General features: G+C 39.4%; 1 protein-coding gene across 5 annotated transcripts in view; it reads left to right on the top strand.

Annotated features, from left to right (window-relative positions):
- GPR146 (G protein-coupled receptor 146) overlaps positions 1-11,257 on the top strand; it is a 49,698-nt gene extending 38,441 nt beyond the window's left edge. For 3 of the 5 annotated variants that reach the window (XM_032704084.1, XM_032704083.1, XM_032704082.1), the window contains one exon: positions 6,474-11,257. In XM_032704084.1, the coding sequence (XP_032559975.1) occupies positions 6,518-7,522 (1,005 nt within the window). In that variant the 5' untranslated portion in view covers positions 6,474-6,517 and the 3' untranslated portion in view covers positions 7,523-11,257. Of the gene's footprint in view, positions 1-2,871; positions 3,812-3,922; positions 4,240-6,473 lie in introns of those variants that run through there. The other 2 variants (XM_032704085.1, XM_032704086.1) reach the window with 2 other exon arrangements.
- Positions 11,258-18,662: the final 7,405 nt, after the last annotated feature.

Consider the following 18,662-nt stretch of genomic DNA (forward strand, 5'->3'; position numbering starts at 1 on the left):
TGGCACAAGTGGGATCTGAAGGACCAGGCAGCTGCTATGCAGATGATTTACCACTAAGATGGTGCTCGCAGAATGAAAGGATAAACAAGTGGCAGAGGTTGCCAATGTATGTGGAACAATAAAAAAGGTCACAGGAAGGAGCTAAGCTTTGAAGTGCTCTGAGGACAAAATATAGTCAGAATTTCTAGAAAAGCAGAGTGAGCAACCTCAAAGGATGAGCAAAGGGCAAAGAACAGTTTCAGAAACATGGGTATCTCTGTACTCATCCCACATGCAACAGAAATACATCCTTACAGTTCCTGACAATGTACTTTTTCCTGTTGACTCAACATGCCTAAGAAAAGCCTGGGATGTCCCATAGGAAAATAACAAGAGAAGTAGAAGAGAAAGCGTACTTGGAAACCCTGTCATGAGTCGAATGTGATACCGTAAGTGTGTCATATGAGCAAATAATGGTGGGAGGTGCAACTTTAACTGTAAAGGAGTCACTGGGGAGAGATAAAGAGAAAAGCAAAAGCCAGGCAGATGTGAAATGCAAGACTTCTTTTAAGAACAAGGAAATGTACATAAGAATTTATGCCTGGACAGAAGGAACATTTAAGAAATAACACTGGCCCAAGGGGAGGCAATAAGCTATAAAGGTGGAAATGGGCACTCAAATTGTGCAGAATGAAGCTGGAGTAGGCAAGAGTTGGGTTGTATGAGTCAAAGGTTTCCTTGGGTTTTGTTTTTAATTATTGTTTTGCCGCTACTAAAGCAAGTTATACTGCAAAGGGAGAGGGTTTTCCAAACCCTGAGCCTAATGAAGGGTGAAATCAGTGAGACCATGTTCTTCCATTAGTTCACCTGCCGGGGTGGCCAACTCCTTGCTCCCTCTCTTCCAGCTGACCTAGTCTTGCTTTTTAATTTGTTCCTTTTTAAGCATCCAAGACAGACTTATATTCAGTGCTACTTTGTATCAGTTAGTCTTACTATTTAGTTGTGCCTTCTTTCACCTTGCACTGCACTGAACTAACCACGTTACAAATGGAGCCCATATCAATTACAAACTCACCACCCGCCAAACTGGTCAATGGTTGCGCCACAAACACATAAAATGATAGGGTTGGAAGGGGCCTGTTTTTCAGCCCAGCCCCCAGTATCAAGCAGGATTTTCTTCTCTACTCATGTTAAAAGCATTTTATCTGAGCTGTATCATTATATTATAAACAGCAGCAACTCAGCAATCGCACGAGGAAAATACATTCTGAAACCTACTTGCCTGCACTGCTGCATTTTCCTGCCCCTCGCATCTAACCTGGGCAATCTAGTTTTACTTTTCTGTATATCCAGCCAACATGTTTTCTGTTAATCCCTATGGTATGTATATAAGCTAGTAAGCCTAAAGAAATGTCATGTTACCCAGGCTGAGACACAACAGCAGTGTGACACTTCATCCTCTCGCACTTGAGAGTTCAGAGAATGTTCCCCTTGAGGTACAGCTAATTGCAGGTTTGTTTTCTTCCAGAAATATTGATCATCCACTGTTTAAAGTTTTAAGAACTCATCCATAAGTAATATCTAGCATGACACTTTCAAGAACTTTCAAACCCTCATGAGGAGCCGACAGTCTGCTAAGTCATGGTTTATGTATATATGCAGCACTTCTGGCCAAGATTTTTAGTTTTCTCAGTCTAGATCTGAAGCAAATCTGTGCTGTCCAGCAAAGCTCTACATAGGGTCCAGCCTTCCCTTAGGCAGCACCTTTGGGTTTCAGTTTTTAGGAATTAAGAGATCCTGTGGGAACTCAAGAAAACATGATGAAGGTACGAGTCTTAGGCCTGTTTAGAGACTCACCTTGTTGGCACCAGCTTTATTAGCTATGTACAGTTTATAATGATATTACAGCTTGTGAAAACACATATTCAGAGGTCAGATAAACTAGGTAAGAGCTACCTAACATATAGATGATAACAGAGCAAGTAGATAAACCATTTATCATATAAACAAAAAAAATCTGCAGAGCAAAGAGACAGTGCTGCAGCTGGATAAAGGTTTGGGGTCTTTAAGTCAAATAAAATAATCTGAGTGTCATGCTTCAAACTGTGACCCAACCTGCTCTGCAACTCAGTGCTGCATTATGAATGAAAATGCCTGAAAAAAACCTGACTGCAGCTATGGACTCTGTAATACAACTGAGCAGCACTTTGTTTCTTTCTCATTAATTAAAGTTCATTTCATCTTTTCTAAAATAATCTTTGCCACAAAGTGCTCTCAACTTTTCCTGCTGCGTTTTAAGAAGTTTTTTCCTAAGTACCTTATGCAAATTTGTATCTAAATAAAACCACCTTTGGCTTTAATGGAGTGTAAAGAAATTGGCTTTTGGCCAAGTATCAGCACTCTAAAAGTACTTCTACACAAATACCTTTCCTACTTTGCTGTTTCTCCAGTCAACTTCTGATGATTAAAGTCCTTCTAAAGTTTTGAGGCAACAAACACTTGATGCCACAGTTTGTAATACGGAGTTATCCACAGCACATACACAATTCCGTCTGTGGACAATGTATCAAACAGGACCGTAGGAAATTTCTGCCATTTGGGAGTTGCAGTGGTTTTACATACTGATAATGAACCTTTAAATACAAACCAAGCAGCACAGACAGACCTTACCTAAAAAAATCCAACCCAAACTGCAGTCAGATAGAAGAACTCAAACTCAGTAACCATTTTTAGTGTTTTTCTGGTATTTATTCCATAAACACCTGCTTAATTTTACATGAAGGAGTTTTACATTGGTGTTTATTTGCTATGGAATAAAGCCTGCAAATTTCTAAAAATATGACAAATTATTTTGAGAAAGTAAGGCAACACTGTTTTGATTGGTGATATCAGTTAAAAACACATTTCAAAGGTACTAACTTTATTTCATTAGTCCAAGGAGTTTCCGTATAAACAACAGAACAACCACAGTACAAAACTCAGAATGGGATAAATTATCAACTTACAGTTCAAAAACTCTTTCGAGAAATTATGCATTTTAAAGTTGTAGAAAATACATACACTCACATCCATTAACTGCGAGTGACACGCAAATACTCTTGAGAGCAATCAACTTTTTAAAAAAGGAAGCAGAACTGAACCCCATAACACCATCACAAAATGAGGGTCATGTCGTAATGCCTTTTCACAACACCAAAACAATCTCCAGATTCAAATTAAACACTCAGAAACTTTTCTTCCTACCTTGTGCTACAAGCTGGCTCATGTTTGCCAGCACCACAAGCACCTGTGCACTTTGTAGTACGGGAATTTTTAAATACCGATTGTTCAGGATATATTGCCTATAAAACTGAAACCTCAAAGCTACACATACTCATCCCGGGTTAAAAATAAACCCCACGCTCTTGAACCAGGGGCTGTTGATTGCAGTCGCAGGGAATGGCACAGCCTCTGCAGCGTCCCCAGAGACCCCCAGCGCCGATGACAATACCACGACAAACCTGCGCGCTCCGGCAGCCCCGTGTATTTTAAGCAGCAAAATCTGAAACCCAGAGACTACAAAAGCGAGCTGGATCCAACACGGCTCCGACCGGAGCCTCTCACTTCTTGAAACTGGCTGTAAACAGGGAAAGGGAGGGGCCAGGCGGCTGCCAAGCCAAGCAGAAACTTGTGAGTAACTTATAGAGGAAAAACAAGTGCAGCGCAGGCAGCAGCGCCCAGGCGGGCGCTGGCACGGCCAGCACCATGTTCCCAAGGAGAACCACGCCGGGGCCTCGCGGCCGGCTTCCTTCCTCGGGAATGCGGCTCGGAGGAATGCCAATGTGAGGGGAAGGTAAGAGGCTCCGGAGCGCGGCGGCCGCGCCGTGGGAACGGCGGGCGCGGAGCGGCGGCGGGCACGGAGCGCTCCCCGCTCCCTGCCCACGGCCGGCTTTCATTTCCAACCCCATCCCGGGTCTAAAAGCAAGGAGAACCTGGGAAGTGCCGCGGCCGGCCGAGTCAGGCCACTGTAAACAAGAGGCTGCAGCGTTCACTTATGCAACAGAGCCAACCTGGGACTGCAGAGCTCCTTGTGACCGGAGAGGGAAGGGGGTCAGCTCAGACTGAGCGAGTCAAGCTGCGTTCAGGGACCGCAAGGACTTACCCGGACATGGGAAAACTGTGACGGCAAAACTGCCTTTAAAAATGACAAAAGAGACGGCTGGGTGAGAAATGCTGAGCTGGGCCTGCACAGCACAGCAAACAGGTTCAGTGCCTTCGCCGGTAAGTGACCATTAAACATGGGTGATTCCGGCATTAGTGGCAAAAATACCTCACCTGGTAACTTCGAAGTCATCAACAAAATTTCTTACGAAAATATTTCTATTTGGATTTTAGTTTTGCTCATTTCAGATGTAAATATTGTAATTTTCGTCAGATTACTATTTAACACAGAGAATCACCTGCCATTTCTATCGCTATTTCATTAAAACAGAATCGTGTTAAACTGTGTAAAGAAAAAAGGGGTAATTACTAAAAACACTTGTGAAACCAGACATCCCCTTGCTCTGTAAAATACAAAGTGTGGTAGCAAAGACTGTTGATCTTCTGAGACAATATACAGGCAAGTTACTCTGTGGCTGATGTAATTCAGTCTGGAGTAATCAAAGCTACATGCTTAAGGATAAACCTACATAATGGAATTACGTGATTGTATCCATGCCTGTGCTTAGTCACCCTTGCACTCACCATAATGCATATATTTGCAATATCTGGTTCCAGTCTGTTGCTTTGCTTGAATCAAGTCATAACAGTTCAATGTAGTTTTGGTTCCCTTCAACTGCGCAAAAAACAGCTTTGCTTTTTCTTTCTTAAAAACTTAAAACAACAGATGCTTCCTGAAAACAAACTGGGTTGTTTTCAGTACTCAGAAATAGCATGAGGATGGAAAGACAACATAAAGATATGATACAGTCCATTCATATGCAGTACTATAGCTAAAAAACTGAATTGAGAAAGTGAACCAAAAAAGTAAGTTTTCCCACAAAGGTGAAAACGGGTTTTGAAAACAACAGAACTGCAGCTGGTACTGCTGCCCACAGAAGTCACTTCTCTGAGGAAAGCCAGCATAGGACAATGGAATAAAAATTTGCTTGCCCAGCTAAAATGACTATTTTTAGCCTGATTTCTGGCACAGGTTATGATATTTAGAAGAAAAATGTACACAAAACAACTGTAATGGGAAATAAATCATGAAAGTTGATGTGACTTTGGGGCAAATTCTGTACTGTGACTGAAATGTCAAAGAATTAGCACTAGAGAGATGCACCCATGTATTCATATGCTTACAAACCCCACACTGTGTAATTCGGCCATATGGTTCACAGAGTATAGCATGTTGTCTAGTAGCATTCATTTTCATTGCACAATGTTTACTGGGGATTTGATTAAATCTTGCTCTCTCTCTCTCTGGAAAGAATGCAGGTATGTGTGCTTACACTTTTCTGTATGTGCTGAAAGGGAAGTGTGCAAAAAACCACAGGAGTGTGTGACAGTGTCGGGAGTACACGGGAAATCACCTGCTGCATAAACTCCACACTGGCCCAGAAATGAGCTGGCAGGAATCATAACCGTGATTTTAAGTGCAGGTTTTGAGTTGTACTTTAGAGGTTATTTCTTATTTCTGCATTTTGGAAAGAGACTTTTCACAATTGCTTTGAAGTTCAGTTATTTCAGTTAAAACGTTATCTCTTTACTGACCATAAAGCAAAGATGGCTGGATAACAACTGACAGTAACATACTTTAAAGAATTCGTGCTATTTTGAGAGGAAATGATAGCTAACTCTTGCCTTTTTGGAAAGTCAGGCTGCCCTGATATTAGGTTCCCTGGACTACAGAGGTCCATTGTTTTTTTCAGAACTTAATAGTTATAGGTTGGAAGTCTGAATACAAACTGACCTATTAAAAAAACTAAACCTTTCATCTCACTTCCCAGTTTCCTCTAGTCTTTGTCAGTTTTATCAGTGATCCAGTACACATCCACCATACTGCCTTGGATATGCCTCCCAAGAAACTATCTTTTCAATGGAAAGCTTATTTAGCACCTTAGAGAACTCTATTCTCCATCTTACTACAAAGATTTGTGCTTCAGCTTATACCCTTCCAGTTACCCTTATATATTAGTAGCTATATACAAGGTACTGTTTGATAATTTAAAAATACCATTGTGCTAATATTCATATGTACTACATCAGTACTTAAAGATAGACAGTTTACAGTTTACTTCTGTTGAGTGTCCTGTATCAACTCATTTGCAACCAATTTCATTTCAGTTAGAACTTCAGGATATTTACTAGTCTCACAAAATTTTGAATCACAGATTACTTTCTCCTAGACTAACAAGGTCAGCTATGTGATGCGTATAATCTTCAAGTTTAAAATGTTTTCTTCACACTACACTGCATTTCGCTTACAATATAATGTTTCAACAATACTTTCACTGTTTTTCTCTCTACAGAAAAGCTGGTAACCAGCGAAGAAGACACAAAAGCTAAAATCACTATGTGGAGCTGTGAAGCCTTAATCAACAGTACCGAGAACAGCGAGGACCAGCATCTCTGCCATGACTTCGACCTTGTACTGTCCATCTTCTCCCTACTCTACCTCATTATATGTTTCCCAATTGGCCTTTGTTACAACGGCTTGCTGGTCCTAGTTAACCTCTACAACAAAGCTACCATGACTATGCCAGATGTTTACTTTGTCAACATTGCCATTGCCGGTCTCATCATCAACGCTCTGGCACCAATGTACCTTCTAGGTGTTGCCAATACAAAATGGGCCATCTGGAATTCCAACAATGAAGTTTATATTACCTTTCTTATTTTATTCAACGTCTCGTCCTTAGTTACAATGTACTCCACGACACTGCTCAGTCTGGACTACTACATCGAACGCGCTCTCCCCAGAACTTACATGTCGAGTGTGTACAACACCAAACACGTCTGTGGGTTCATCTGGGGCGGTGCCATGCTGACGAGTTTTTCATCTCTCCTGTTCTACGTCTGCAATCACGTGTCCACCAAAATAATTGAGTGTTCCAAGATGCAGAACCAAGAGGCAGCGGATGCCATCATGGTGTTCATCGGGTACGTCGTACCCGCCGTCGCGGTACTCTACGCGCTCACGTTAATCCTGCGGATACGCAAAGAGGCCACGCCACTGGATCAAGACACTGGGCGGTTGGATCCGTCAGTGCACAGGCTTTTGATCGCCACAGTCTGCACACAGTTCACTCTGTGGACACCCTATTATGTTATTCTCTTGGTAAGCACATTTACTAACCTGCAAGGAAGAATTGCGGATATAAATTACATTCGAATATTGCATTTTACCACGATTTTATCCAAATTCTTGGCTTTCTCAAGCAGCTTTGTAATGCCTCTGCTCTACAGATATATTAACAAAAACTTTCCCAACAAATTGCGACGTTTGCTTAAAAAGATACACTGTGGGAATCAAGGGTGTTCTCACGAGCGCACAGTAGTACAGCAAGTCATGACATAGGTGTGTCAAACCCCCCTGGTGCTCTGTTACTGCAGTACTCGGTGTTCTTGGGACTGTGATACTGCTGTGTTGGCACTCAGAGACATTAAAGAGTCCCAACCAAGAGGCTGGAAGGAGCTTCCATTGCAGCTGAATGCAACAGTCTTAATTTTCAAATAGTTGTTTGCTGAAGTCGCGTGAGGCTCCGGCCAGTGTGCTGCAATACCTGTGACATCTGATACCTTCAGTGCACTGAACTCGTTACAAACTCTGTCTTCATGTCTCTAATCTTCCTGTCTGAAGAAATCACTAAGCAGTTTATTGAAGTCTTGACTGAAGACACAGCACCTTGTATCTTGTATAGAAAAAGGTACTACCTTATTTTCTGTACAAAGAAGTGATAGTGCTATCCTTGATGAAGTAAATAGCGTTTTTCAATGAAGATTATATAGATGATCTTTACTGAAGATCATGTGATCCAATTATACATGCCCAAATAGTAAATGTTAATTATAAATTAAATTAATTTCTTTCTCCATCACTGAATCCCCTCTAAAAGAAGCCTAATTTACCATTTTCAGAAATTATTTTCTCACACCAACTAACCTGTTTTAAAGTAAAGTGATTTTTTTTCCTAGCTATAACAATTAACAAAAATGTGTTTTAATTTTCCAGTCCTTTGTTTGCATCCTAAAACATTTCAAGAATCCAGAAATATTTATTGACTAATTCTAAGGGAACCTAAAGATGTTTGTTCCACATATGAAAATGAAGGACTCAGTGGTTTACAAAGTTAAATCAGAATTTAACTAGTAAAGATTGTCTGGCTAAGTGTTATGGTCCACATATGTTCATGTAATGAGAGTAATTATCTTAAAAAATAAATATGTTTATGATTAACATTTTGTATTTTCAAGGGATATGTTTGCAACAAATAAATTAAACTCTCTTTAATCTAGGGCATCACTAAAGGTTTGGAAACCATATAAAATTCCTCAATATATACAAGGTTTTAAAATGGGAGTAATATCTAGGAATCCCAGTCAGCAGCAGCCTTTGCTGACCTCCCAGAAATGGAAGTGCCTCCCAATGGGATTCTTGGATACACAGTAAAGTCTAGTTACTGTATTTCACAGTAGGGATAAAGAAATCCAGCCCAGATCACCAAATTTTACTGGTTTGATATAAGAACCACAAACATGCTGCAGGAAGCACATAAATAATTACCCACAACAACAAACTACAAAGCACTGACCCAAGAACTGCCTGTTCCTGTGCTGCTGTTGCATTATTAATGACAGAGGGGGTACAAGTGGAACTGAGATTCTCCCACTGGTTTGGGGGCCACGAGACATCTTTGTTACTCTCCCTGCAACACCACAGCATTGTTTTGTTGCTTAATCTGTCACAACACAGTTCAAATTCCACGTGACTTTATGCAAAAAATGTGGCTTTTCAAGCTTCAGGTATAATAAAAACATGGAGCAAAACCAGATCTGAATCTTTTCCATTGCTCAGAGCACAATCTCATCTGATAGCTGGTCCTGTCTGTCAGCAGAGGCACATGCTTAAGTGCTAAGGGGAAAGCAGGTGAGAAACAGACTTTTCATACCTTTTCCCTTCAACATTACTCAATTTCTTCTCATAGTCATCTTTGCTTATCTTCTTCATATACAAGCATCTTTAAGTTGTCAGCATTTTGGTGGAAGACTCTCCATTAATCTTTTTTTTAACAACTTTTCATAGTTTATTGAAATCTTTTTAATCCTTAAAGACTATACAGTAAATAATCTTACTTCTATGGTGTTTTCTCCATACAAAAACTATCCAGCATAACTACAGCAGTTTACTTCATAGTTTTAGCTCACTGATAAAAACCATGTTAAGGAATGAAGCTGTTCTTTATCACTCCATCCAACTCACACACTCATTTATAGTGCCTCTATGCTGATACAATACTGGATGTTTTGGTTGATTTTTTTTCCCTCTTGAGAGGTTTTCTATGAATTTCTGCACATCTTGGTCATTCAAACTCACTTCCACACAGAAGTGCTTAAGAAAAAAAAAAATCTTTCCTTACAGCTGTCAAGCAAAGAGATTCCTCCTTCCCATCTGAGGAAAATTAGGTTTCCTAACGCACCACATTAAATCACTCACATAAAATCTGTTAAAGAAATTCTGTCCCATTATGCAGGAGGAGTTCCAGCAGGGAGGAACTGCCTTATCTGGTGTGAATAGGGGCTTTCAGAACTGGGACACTGCCAGAACAGTGCGGCTGAACAGGCAGCACGAAGTGCAATTTTAACTTCCACGTTCCTTCCTTACTTCCATTTCCTCCTTTTCTTAAGACATCTTACTCTCTGTCTCCAACTGAACTGTTGCCTTTATTTCTGTTCCTTTCTCTCCATGAGTTTCAGTTTCAGATCATGGCTCTTCTATCATTTCTCTTTATCTTTTTCACTTCTCTGCCCCATTTATTTAACTTCCATTTCTCTCCTGTTCCCATCCATGCTTGGACTTGTATAGCTGGTACCGTTCTACACTCATGTTTACTTCATTTGCGTGACTCCTTTACGATGACCCAAATATTCAATGATTTGAATGGAAGCTGCTGTTTAAGACATGGAGAAAGACAGGGTTTTATGTAATTTACGCTTGAAATATCAAATCTGATTTTTTCCTATTTTTTTTTTATTGCAACAGAGCTACATATGTTTGCATTTATCCTTGATAAATACTAAATGTGATGGCAATCATAGATACAAACAACTTTGATAATTTAATGAACAAGACTGGTATCCACTCAACCTCTTTTAAGAGATAATTTGATTTATTAGTTGCCTCAAAGCAACTGTGCCATGGACCTGCCTGGCTGCTCTTCTCTTAAGAAAAATCTGGACTTATTGCAGCACCCTCACATGGTATCTCTTAAAAAGCAGTATCCCAGAAAGGGAGAGCTTTCCAATATTTATATAAAGAACAGTAGAGGAGCAAGTGCAGTAAAATACTTAAGGAAATACATGTTATCTTAATCTAGAGAGAAATTTAATGGACAAATTACAAAGTTCTCGAGAATGGGGCCTTTCCATTTCAAATACCTGAAGGTTTCTGATGACTGTAAATAGGGGCTTATCTATTTCACATTTAAATAAAGATGAATAAAATACTGTATATATGCAAGACAGAAATCAGCCTACTGATGTAAAAAGAATTTGCAAAGAGTTTATTAAATTATTTCTTAAAGTGTATAATTTAAATGTAAACCTCTGAACAGGAAGGTGTACTGTATGCTTCTATATGTATATACTGTGTACTAGAAAGTAAGCACTAGTTAAGTGCCATTATTAACAGTGTTATTTTCTCACAGAATTAAACTTAATATTTGAGTTGATCTATGGCTTATTGCCCTCTTGCTGAACTGCTAATTAAGTCAAATCAATGAACTAACAAAACTGTCGTGCTCTGCTTCTGTTTGAGTTACTAACACAGCTAACTCAGGACAGGTCCTTGTTGACTTAACTTAGTAGAGGTCCTAGTTTCAAAAGTTTCAGAATCAAATTGTGTTGGTCTCTGAAGATGTAAATTCAGTTCATGGAAGAAAGTGATCAGCCACTAGAAAATTTCTGGTTCTATTACAACGAAGAGCTGTGGCCTCCAATATCATGTCAAAATACTACAGAAATGGACTTTCTGGAAAGCTTCATAAAGGAACTATTGACTCATAATTCATTCTCAATAAAAAGTGTTTTAAGTGTATCTGGTCAGTGAGATGTGTGAACATTTTTTGGCTTTCTTGATAAAAACCTATTGTAGACAAGGTTAAACCTGTGTTGCTTCACTAAATCAAACATAACAAATTTCATGACCTGGATATCAAATTTCCAGGCCATAATTTTGACATCCTTAAAATCTCATTATTCATCAGCATGAAGCTGGCTGAGAATGAAAGCAAAAAGGCACATAACTCTCCCAATTTTTTTCAGCATAAAGAATCCTGCAACTTGTAAGACAGTAACAGTGCACCACAAAAATACAAGGATGGAGATTAATGCATACATTGCCCACATCCTGACAACTTCCTCTCCTTTGTGCTGCCACAGTCAGCTCCCTGCAGAACACCTTTTGGTTCCCAGAACAACATAACACAGTAACCCACACCTCTGTCATCCCAAAGAAAATGTAGCTTTCAGAATATAATGTACCTCATAGCACATTTATTGCAGTAACCACTGCATAAAACCAAAAGATCACTGACCACGTTTCAGTTAGTTTATCCCACACTTTGGTTATACTTACCAAATTATTCATTTGTTCCCTTTCAATTTCCTGTAAAGTGTAGGAAGACAGCAAATAATAGCAAACTCTATTTAAAATAGTTATTGGTAAATTCCTTTAGGAAAAAAAAAAAAAGTCAGTCCAAGGCACTTCTGAGTTTTAAGTCTCAGTGAGAAACAAATGAAAATTGCAACTGTCAGAGTGGAAGTTGCAATACTACACCAGTTAGTCAAAGCCTAGTGTCTGACAAGATTCCCTTATTTCCATACAATGGTTTAGAGGATGTTTTCTGTTACTCAAGTAGGAGAGCCAGCATCTCTGAACAAACATAGAGCAGTGATTTCCTGATCCCTCATTCCACAGAGCTTTAAGATACAACCAACATACCCAAAAAGGCTGTTTCTCAGCTGGATTAGTAAAACCCCTTGTATATAACACAGGCTTGAACGATCTTCAGTGAGAACAGAGTTAGTCATATGCAAGTTCACAAACCCACAGCTTTGTGAAGGGAGAACGTCTACATAAATGCAAGGAAAAAGAGTTGATCAGGTTCAACAAAGTCAAGATGTTTACACCAGTACAAACCAGGCTGACATGGCATCTGAATCTGCCCTCTTCTGTCAATACAATGAGATTTCACAGAACTCAACTACATTTTGGAGAATACTCAGAAATACTGAGCATAATCAGAAAATACTCATTCAACTATTTTAAGAGGAAAATAGGCCCCAAGGTTGTCAAGAAAATATGACACCGCTCCCAGAAACCTCAAAGGGAGGTAACACTTTTTTTTTTCTTTTTTTTTTTTAAACTGAGATACAATTAAATTGTTTTTGTGCTGTTGGTACGTGCATAGATAATACCCCACTTATCATTGCCAAATAAAAATGAAAACAGCACAGTGTCCAGGCTGTGTCTCATGAGCTTCACTGCAGCAGCACAGGACTGGTAAGACCAAAGAAAAGCAGAAGTTGCCCAAGTGCTGCTCTCAGTTCCGCTGTGGGCTGAGGACTTGGAGAAGAATTGATTCTTGCCTAAGTTTCTGCAGCTGTAAAGAGCTCAATGCACTGATGAATCTGAAACAGATGCTCATGGATTAAATTATGAAGTTTCTTAATAAGCAAAACCTTGTGTATTTCTAAAATATCTCATGCAATACTTTTTCCAAGTGAAAGCAGTCTAGTGGTACAAGCCCAGCTGTGCAGACTGTCTTGGCAACAAGGCTGAAGTGTGAAATGTTTGTTCTGTTGTATTTCCTTTAGCTTTCCATTCTATATCAAAACACTATATGCTGAATACCTTCTTTTTCCATCAGGAGAGCAGAGATGTATTCTCTCCTATTTCATCCTCCTCTCTTCCCATCAAGTCCTTTCCTTAACTTGGAAGTCCATAGGATTTCCTTATATTCCTTCCTTCTAAAGAACTGGCACTTCTAATTCCATGTACAAGAACAGCCAAAAGTTATTCACAGTCTAAAGCAGTAAATATTTTAAAACTTCAGATTCTTATCAGAACTAAGTATATAAGTGGAGTATGAAATTAAGTGAATTTATTAGGTATAAAAATATATTTTAAAAAAACTTTTCTATCAAAAGTTCTTCAAGGCAAGACTTACAACCAGAAGGTGAATCTGTTTTATCTAATTGTACTTGCACACTTTTTTCCTTCTTCTTAAACACATTATCCCAGAGGTGCTGCCACCGGCACTGATGGGCTCAGCCTTGTTCAGCAGCGGGTCAAGGATCCTTGTGGGTCCCTTCCAACCCAGAATATTCCGAGTGATCTGTGATCTATGGGTCCATCTTGGTGCCAGCTGGCACTGGATCTATCAGACACAGGAGAAGCTTCTGGCAGCTTCTCACAGAAGCCTCCTCTGTAGCCTCTCCCCACCTCCACTACCAAAACCTCACCCTGCAAACTCAATGTAATTACTAATTACAAAGTGAATTGAAAAGCCTAGTTTTAGCAAAAAAAAATTTGCAAATTTAAGCTTCTGCAACTCTTTCTTATCTCCAAAACCTTTGAAAGATCATTTTGAAACGAATGCTAGTATTGGGTTATCAAAGCTGTTTCAGAAACTCCATCTGGTGGCCGCTAGCAGAATATTCTTGCAGTTCCCAAAAGATCTGTAGAATTAGTTAAAGGATTTAAATTAATTGTTGAGGGGGAAAAATCAGTCCCAGTTTCTGGTTAAACACAGATATATACTAACTGGTCCTGTCTGCAGGCAGTGAGGGTGTTGCTACAAGTATTTGTAAGAAGAAACAAAATTAACCTCAACTTCTACAACCAACTGCTGCCGTGAGGGTGAGGCATGTAAGAGACAATTCTGTTGGAGGAAACAAACCTCAGCAATGGTTAATTTTAGTTTGAACCTAAAAGAGGGATATTTAACCAGGTTGTAAGGTCTGATTATTCACAAGGAAGAAATATTTCTAAAAAAGCACGTTTCTTGTATTGTTTTATGAAACATCTGGTACTGGTCATTGTGGTTGACAAGATACTCCAGTCCAAGACCATAGGAAGTGCCATTCCCATTCCGCTCCAGAGTATTGCAATCCTTCTAATTAAGTTATGGTTTCACTAGTTCACAATGAAATAGATTTCATACTTAATTAATACAGACATTTGAAATTTTTCAGGTCAGCCTATGTGCAATTAAATAATCATTCTAGCACCTGCAGTGCTAAGCAGAGACCAGCTCTCTTATAAAATTTTCAGTTAGAAAAAGCTTTTTTCCACCCTTTAATAGAAGTAGAGTATTATTAGCAAATACAGGCAATTTTTGAGCCCTTGTAGCTGAGTTACACAGATGATTTACCCCTACTGAGGAATTTGTGATTGATAGAAACATTACTGCAGAGTAATAATAATAAAACGCTGTTTATAAAACAACTTGCATTACAAACAGTGCTCAAATAAGCCAATATAAAATCACTAATAGTGAATCATGGGCAAGGAACCCTGAGATGTGAAGGCAGCAGTCACAGAGCACCAAGCATGGCTGTTCTAAGATAAAAGGAAGAAATGTTGATTTACAGCAGCCTCTGAGGCACAGGGAATTATTAATACCAGTTCTTATGGATACACATCACCAACTTGGGCTTTTCTAACCCCTTCCTAGCAGAGGGAGAAAGACTATCAAATTTTACAATTTCATATAGCTCCGGGTACCTTATAAATCAGCAGAAGCATCTGAATTCCATTTTAAAAACCACACTCAAAAAACCCTCCCAGAACCAAACATGCAGAGAATATAATACAATAAAGGTATGCATGGGGGTTTCATTCTAGAATTCATCCATACACAAAGTTCCTTTAACTTTCTTCTAGCTAGTAATTCTTAGTTCTATGTACAACTTCCCTCACGTTTTGGGGCTTGGTGGTTTGGGGTTTTTGTTGTTTTGGTTTTGTCTGGAGGTATCCTTTTTAATGTCAAAGGCCTGATGTTCCACAGTGTTTTAATCAAGGGCACAAATTAAATTAAATTTCATTTCATTTCATTTCACTTCATTATTCATTATTCATTTAACTTCATTTCCGTGAAATTTCATTTACATTCCAGGTGTGTTCCAGGTGCATTCCAGGTATGTTCCAAGTCCTGGTGTGTTTGAACAAGCCTAGAAACATGTTCCAGGTGGTTTGCAAATGTGTTTTGGGTTTGTTCAAGGTGTGTTGTAAGTGTGTTCCAGGCATGTTTTAGGTCCAGATGTGTTTGAACACGTCTGGAAACATGTTCAGGGTGTTTTCCAGGTGTATTCCAGGCATGTTCCATGTCCAGGTGAGTTTGAACATGTGTGTGTGTTTGCTCTGGGGGGTTTCTGGGTGTGTTTCAGGTGTGTTCCAGGTGTGTTCTAGTTATGTTCTGGGTGTGTTTTCCATGTGTTCCAGGCACACATGTTCCTGTGTTCCAGGTATGTTCTGGGTCTAGGCGTTTAAATTTAATTTCATTTCATTCCAATTAAATTTCATTTCATTTCAATTCAAGTCATTTCTTGACATCTCATTCTTGTGGCTCATTGCTGAACAACAGATCACAATGTTTCAGAAGGAAGGCAAGACAGGATCACCATCTCCATAGCACTTTACAGGATGGATCTGCTTGAAGCTAGAGAATTAAAAGCCTGAAATCTCCATAGTTTCAGCACCTCCCAGGCCAGAAGTATTGAAAAGTGTTTGTTAGAAAAGACAGAGAGCCCTCGCTTCTGCAACTTCCACCTTTCCTGCCTCCACCCTATCCAGAACATCATTATTGGACAATTTCCACTGAGAGCAAGAAAAACTAATACACGCTAAGAAATTTCACCAAGGAATCATAAATCCACAAATCACTAATAAAAATAGTGGCATTGTGCATCAACCCAAACACAATCACTTAACCACCATTTTTTGCAGTTTTATGAAACTTTTATACAACTGAACACAAGACTGTTTGCCACTGTTCTCATATGACTTGTACCCTGTGATCATTTAGGCAAATTAAATAAACTCGTTTATTAGGTTTTTTCTAAGGAAAGATGCAGTTGGGCACACAACAGCAATATATTTTTTTTCTTTTAGTAATGCATTAACTGGGACAGTAACAGCTCAGGAGCTGCTGCCAAAACCCCACCTGGGAGTTCTTAAGATACCTCCAAGTTTTTTTGTTTCTTTAGATAAGGCAAAATGGCAGCTATGGAGATGGGAATCAGCAAGGTCTAAAAACATTAAAGAATACAGAATTGCCAACTTTCATTTTCTAACCTTTGTTTCTCTGAATCTGTGTCTGCATTCTGGAATTATATCGTGCTGCTTGCTTCAGATTCCAAGCAGGAAACATGTTCTTGCCCCCTAAACACCACTGAATAACGAGGCTTAATACAGGTTGCAGCCAAACTATGAATGAATGTTTGTAAATGTGAACACAATTATGAAGATGGGGGCTTTCTCTTCGATTGCTTTTTCTTTTGAAAGACAGGAGGCATAAGAAATAGCTTCTCCCTTTTTGCTTTTCCGGTTCTATTTATATAATTTAATCATTAGAGGATAAGCTCCCTTGGAGTTCAGCTGTATCACCTCTTGCATTGTCAGAACTGAGGTTACTCAATAACAGGAAATGTGGTCTTAACACTGCTGTGACAGGGCTTATCTACACCGGGGTTACTCCCTGCTCATCGACTGCTAATTAACTCAGAGTCACTTAAACCTTTGTGAATATTCCTTAAACGTTTGGTGCAGTCATTGATTTGCCTTTATTTTACTAATAATCACAAAGGGCACAGCCAGATATCCCTGTGTACACCCGCCCAATGCAACTTCTAAAATGTACAAATCCCAGTGGTTTGCTGGTGACCCTCAGCCAAGAAACAATTTTAGTCTCCCCCTGCCCTCAGCACAGCCCGGGTTATCAATCAGAGCACTTCAATGGGAAGTACAGCAACAAACAGATGCTTCAACTGTTCACCATTGCCTCAAGTGCACACCTGATCCATTCTGGAAGCTGAAAGGTTAAGGTGATGAGCAAAAACTTCCAGAAATTTTTCTGTAATTTCCAAAACAATCCTTTGACTATGCTCACACAGTTTGGTGTGCTCTCTGCACAGCCCTCAGTCCTAGAGAGAATAAGGTGACACTTCAAATTTGCATCTTTCATGGAAAATCAATAGAAAAAGGAAAGAATCAGCTGATTTGCATGTGATTACCATGTGTATTTTTTTCTTCACCATTCTTAACTATGAGAAACTAATACCAACAGAATAAACCTGGATTAGGGTACATCTCACAAGGAAATGGTTTATACAAATGGTTACGGCACTGCCAGCTTTACCCAGGTTTATCTGTAACAGCTTGGAGGAACTAATAAACAACCTACCCAGTCCAACAAACTGCTACACTAAGATGATCAAAACCCAAGTCCCCATGGGAATTGAAGTCTTCTGAATAATGTGTGTAAGCTCATTGGAAATCACATTTCACAGAGTCACTGACCTACTGAAGAGCTGTTCTGGAGCACAGACCAAGTGCTGAAATATTTTCTCCAGGTATCCCACAACTCCCATTTTGAAATCTAGACTTGTAGACATTTGCCTCATTTAATTGCTTTGAAGTGTTTTGGCAGTTTCCAGATGTATTTCAGTGAGGCTTGTTAAAGTGCAACAAGTAGGAAGCCATGAAAACAGAAAGTGCTGATCAAACACTGGTCACAAATTGTCTTCTCAATCCCTGAAAGCCACTGCAGGTCACTAAAAGATGACAATAAAAATGTTCTTCCCCATGTCCTGATATGAGAAAACGTGATGCTGCCGATGCATCCCAGACAGGCTGCACGCACTAAAAAAATTACAAGCCAACCCTTTCCTGCCTATTTATATCTGAGGTTTTAAGAACACTATTCAACAGTCACTAAGACAACTGATGCTGAGCCAGACCCAAAACATCCTCCAGGCTCAAAATCCTGTCTTTTAACACCTCATGGTCATTGCAGAGCATCTGGAAAAATAATTTATAGCACGTATACAATACTGGGAATGTTCCAACCCATGGAAAAATAGAAAGACACCTATTTTTAAGAAGGGCTCTTAATATTTTTTACATGCCCTGCTTTGTATCGAGTTTTTGTCATGTTAAGCAAGGGGCCTTGCATGGTATTTATTCAAGAGGCTTTTCCTTTTCTAGACCTCAAGCACTTCAACCAGCGCACTGGAAAAAAATGCAGTTGCGAAGGCTGGTCAGTGAGGGTGGGATTACTTCAGGAACAGGAAAACAAAATCCACTGGATGGCCTCACACACTTAGAAATGGCAGGGACAAACACTACTTTTCTGTTCTAAAATATCTCAGTGCAGAGGATAATTTGAACTTTAAAGTCACATGATGAAACCATAGGTTTGCTAAACATGCAACGTGTA

Source organism: Chiroxiphia lanceolata, chromosome 16, assembly GCF_009829145.1.
Source record: "Chiroxiphia lanceolata isolate bChiLan1 chromosome 16, bChiLan1.pri, whole genome shotgun sequence".
NCBI classification, from domain to species: domain Eukaryota; kingdom Metazoa; phylum Chordata; class Aves; order Passeriformes; family Pipridae; genus Chiroxiphia; species Chiroxiphia lanceolata.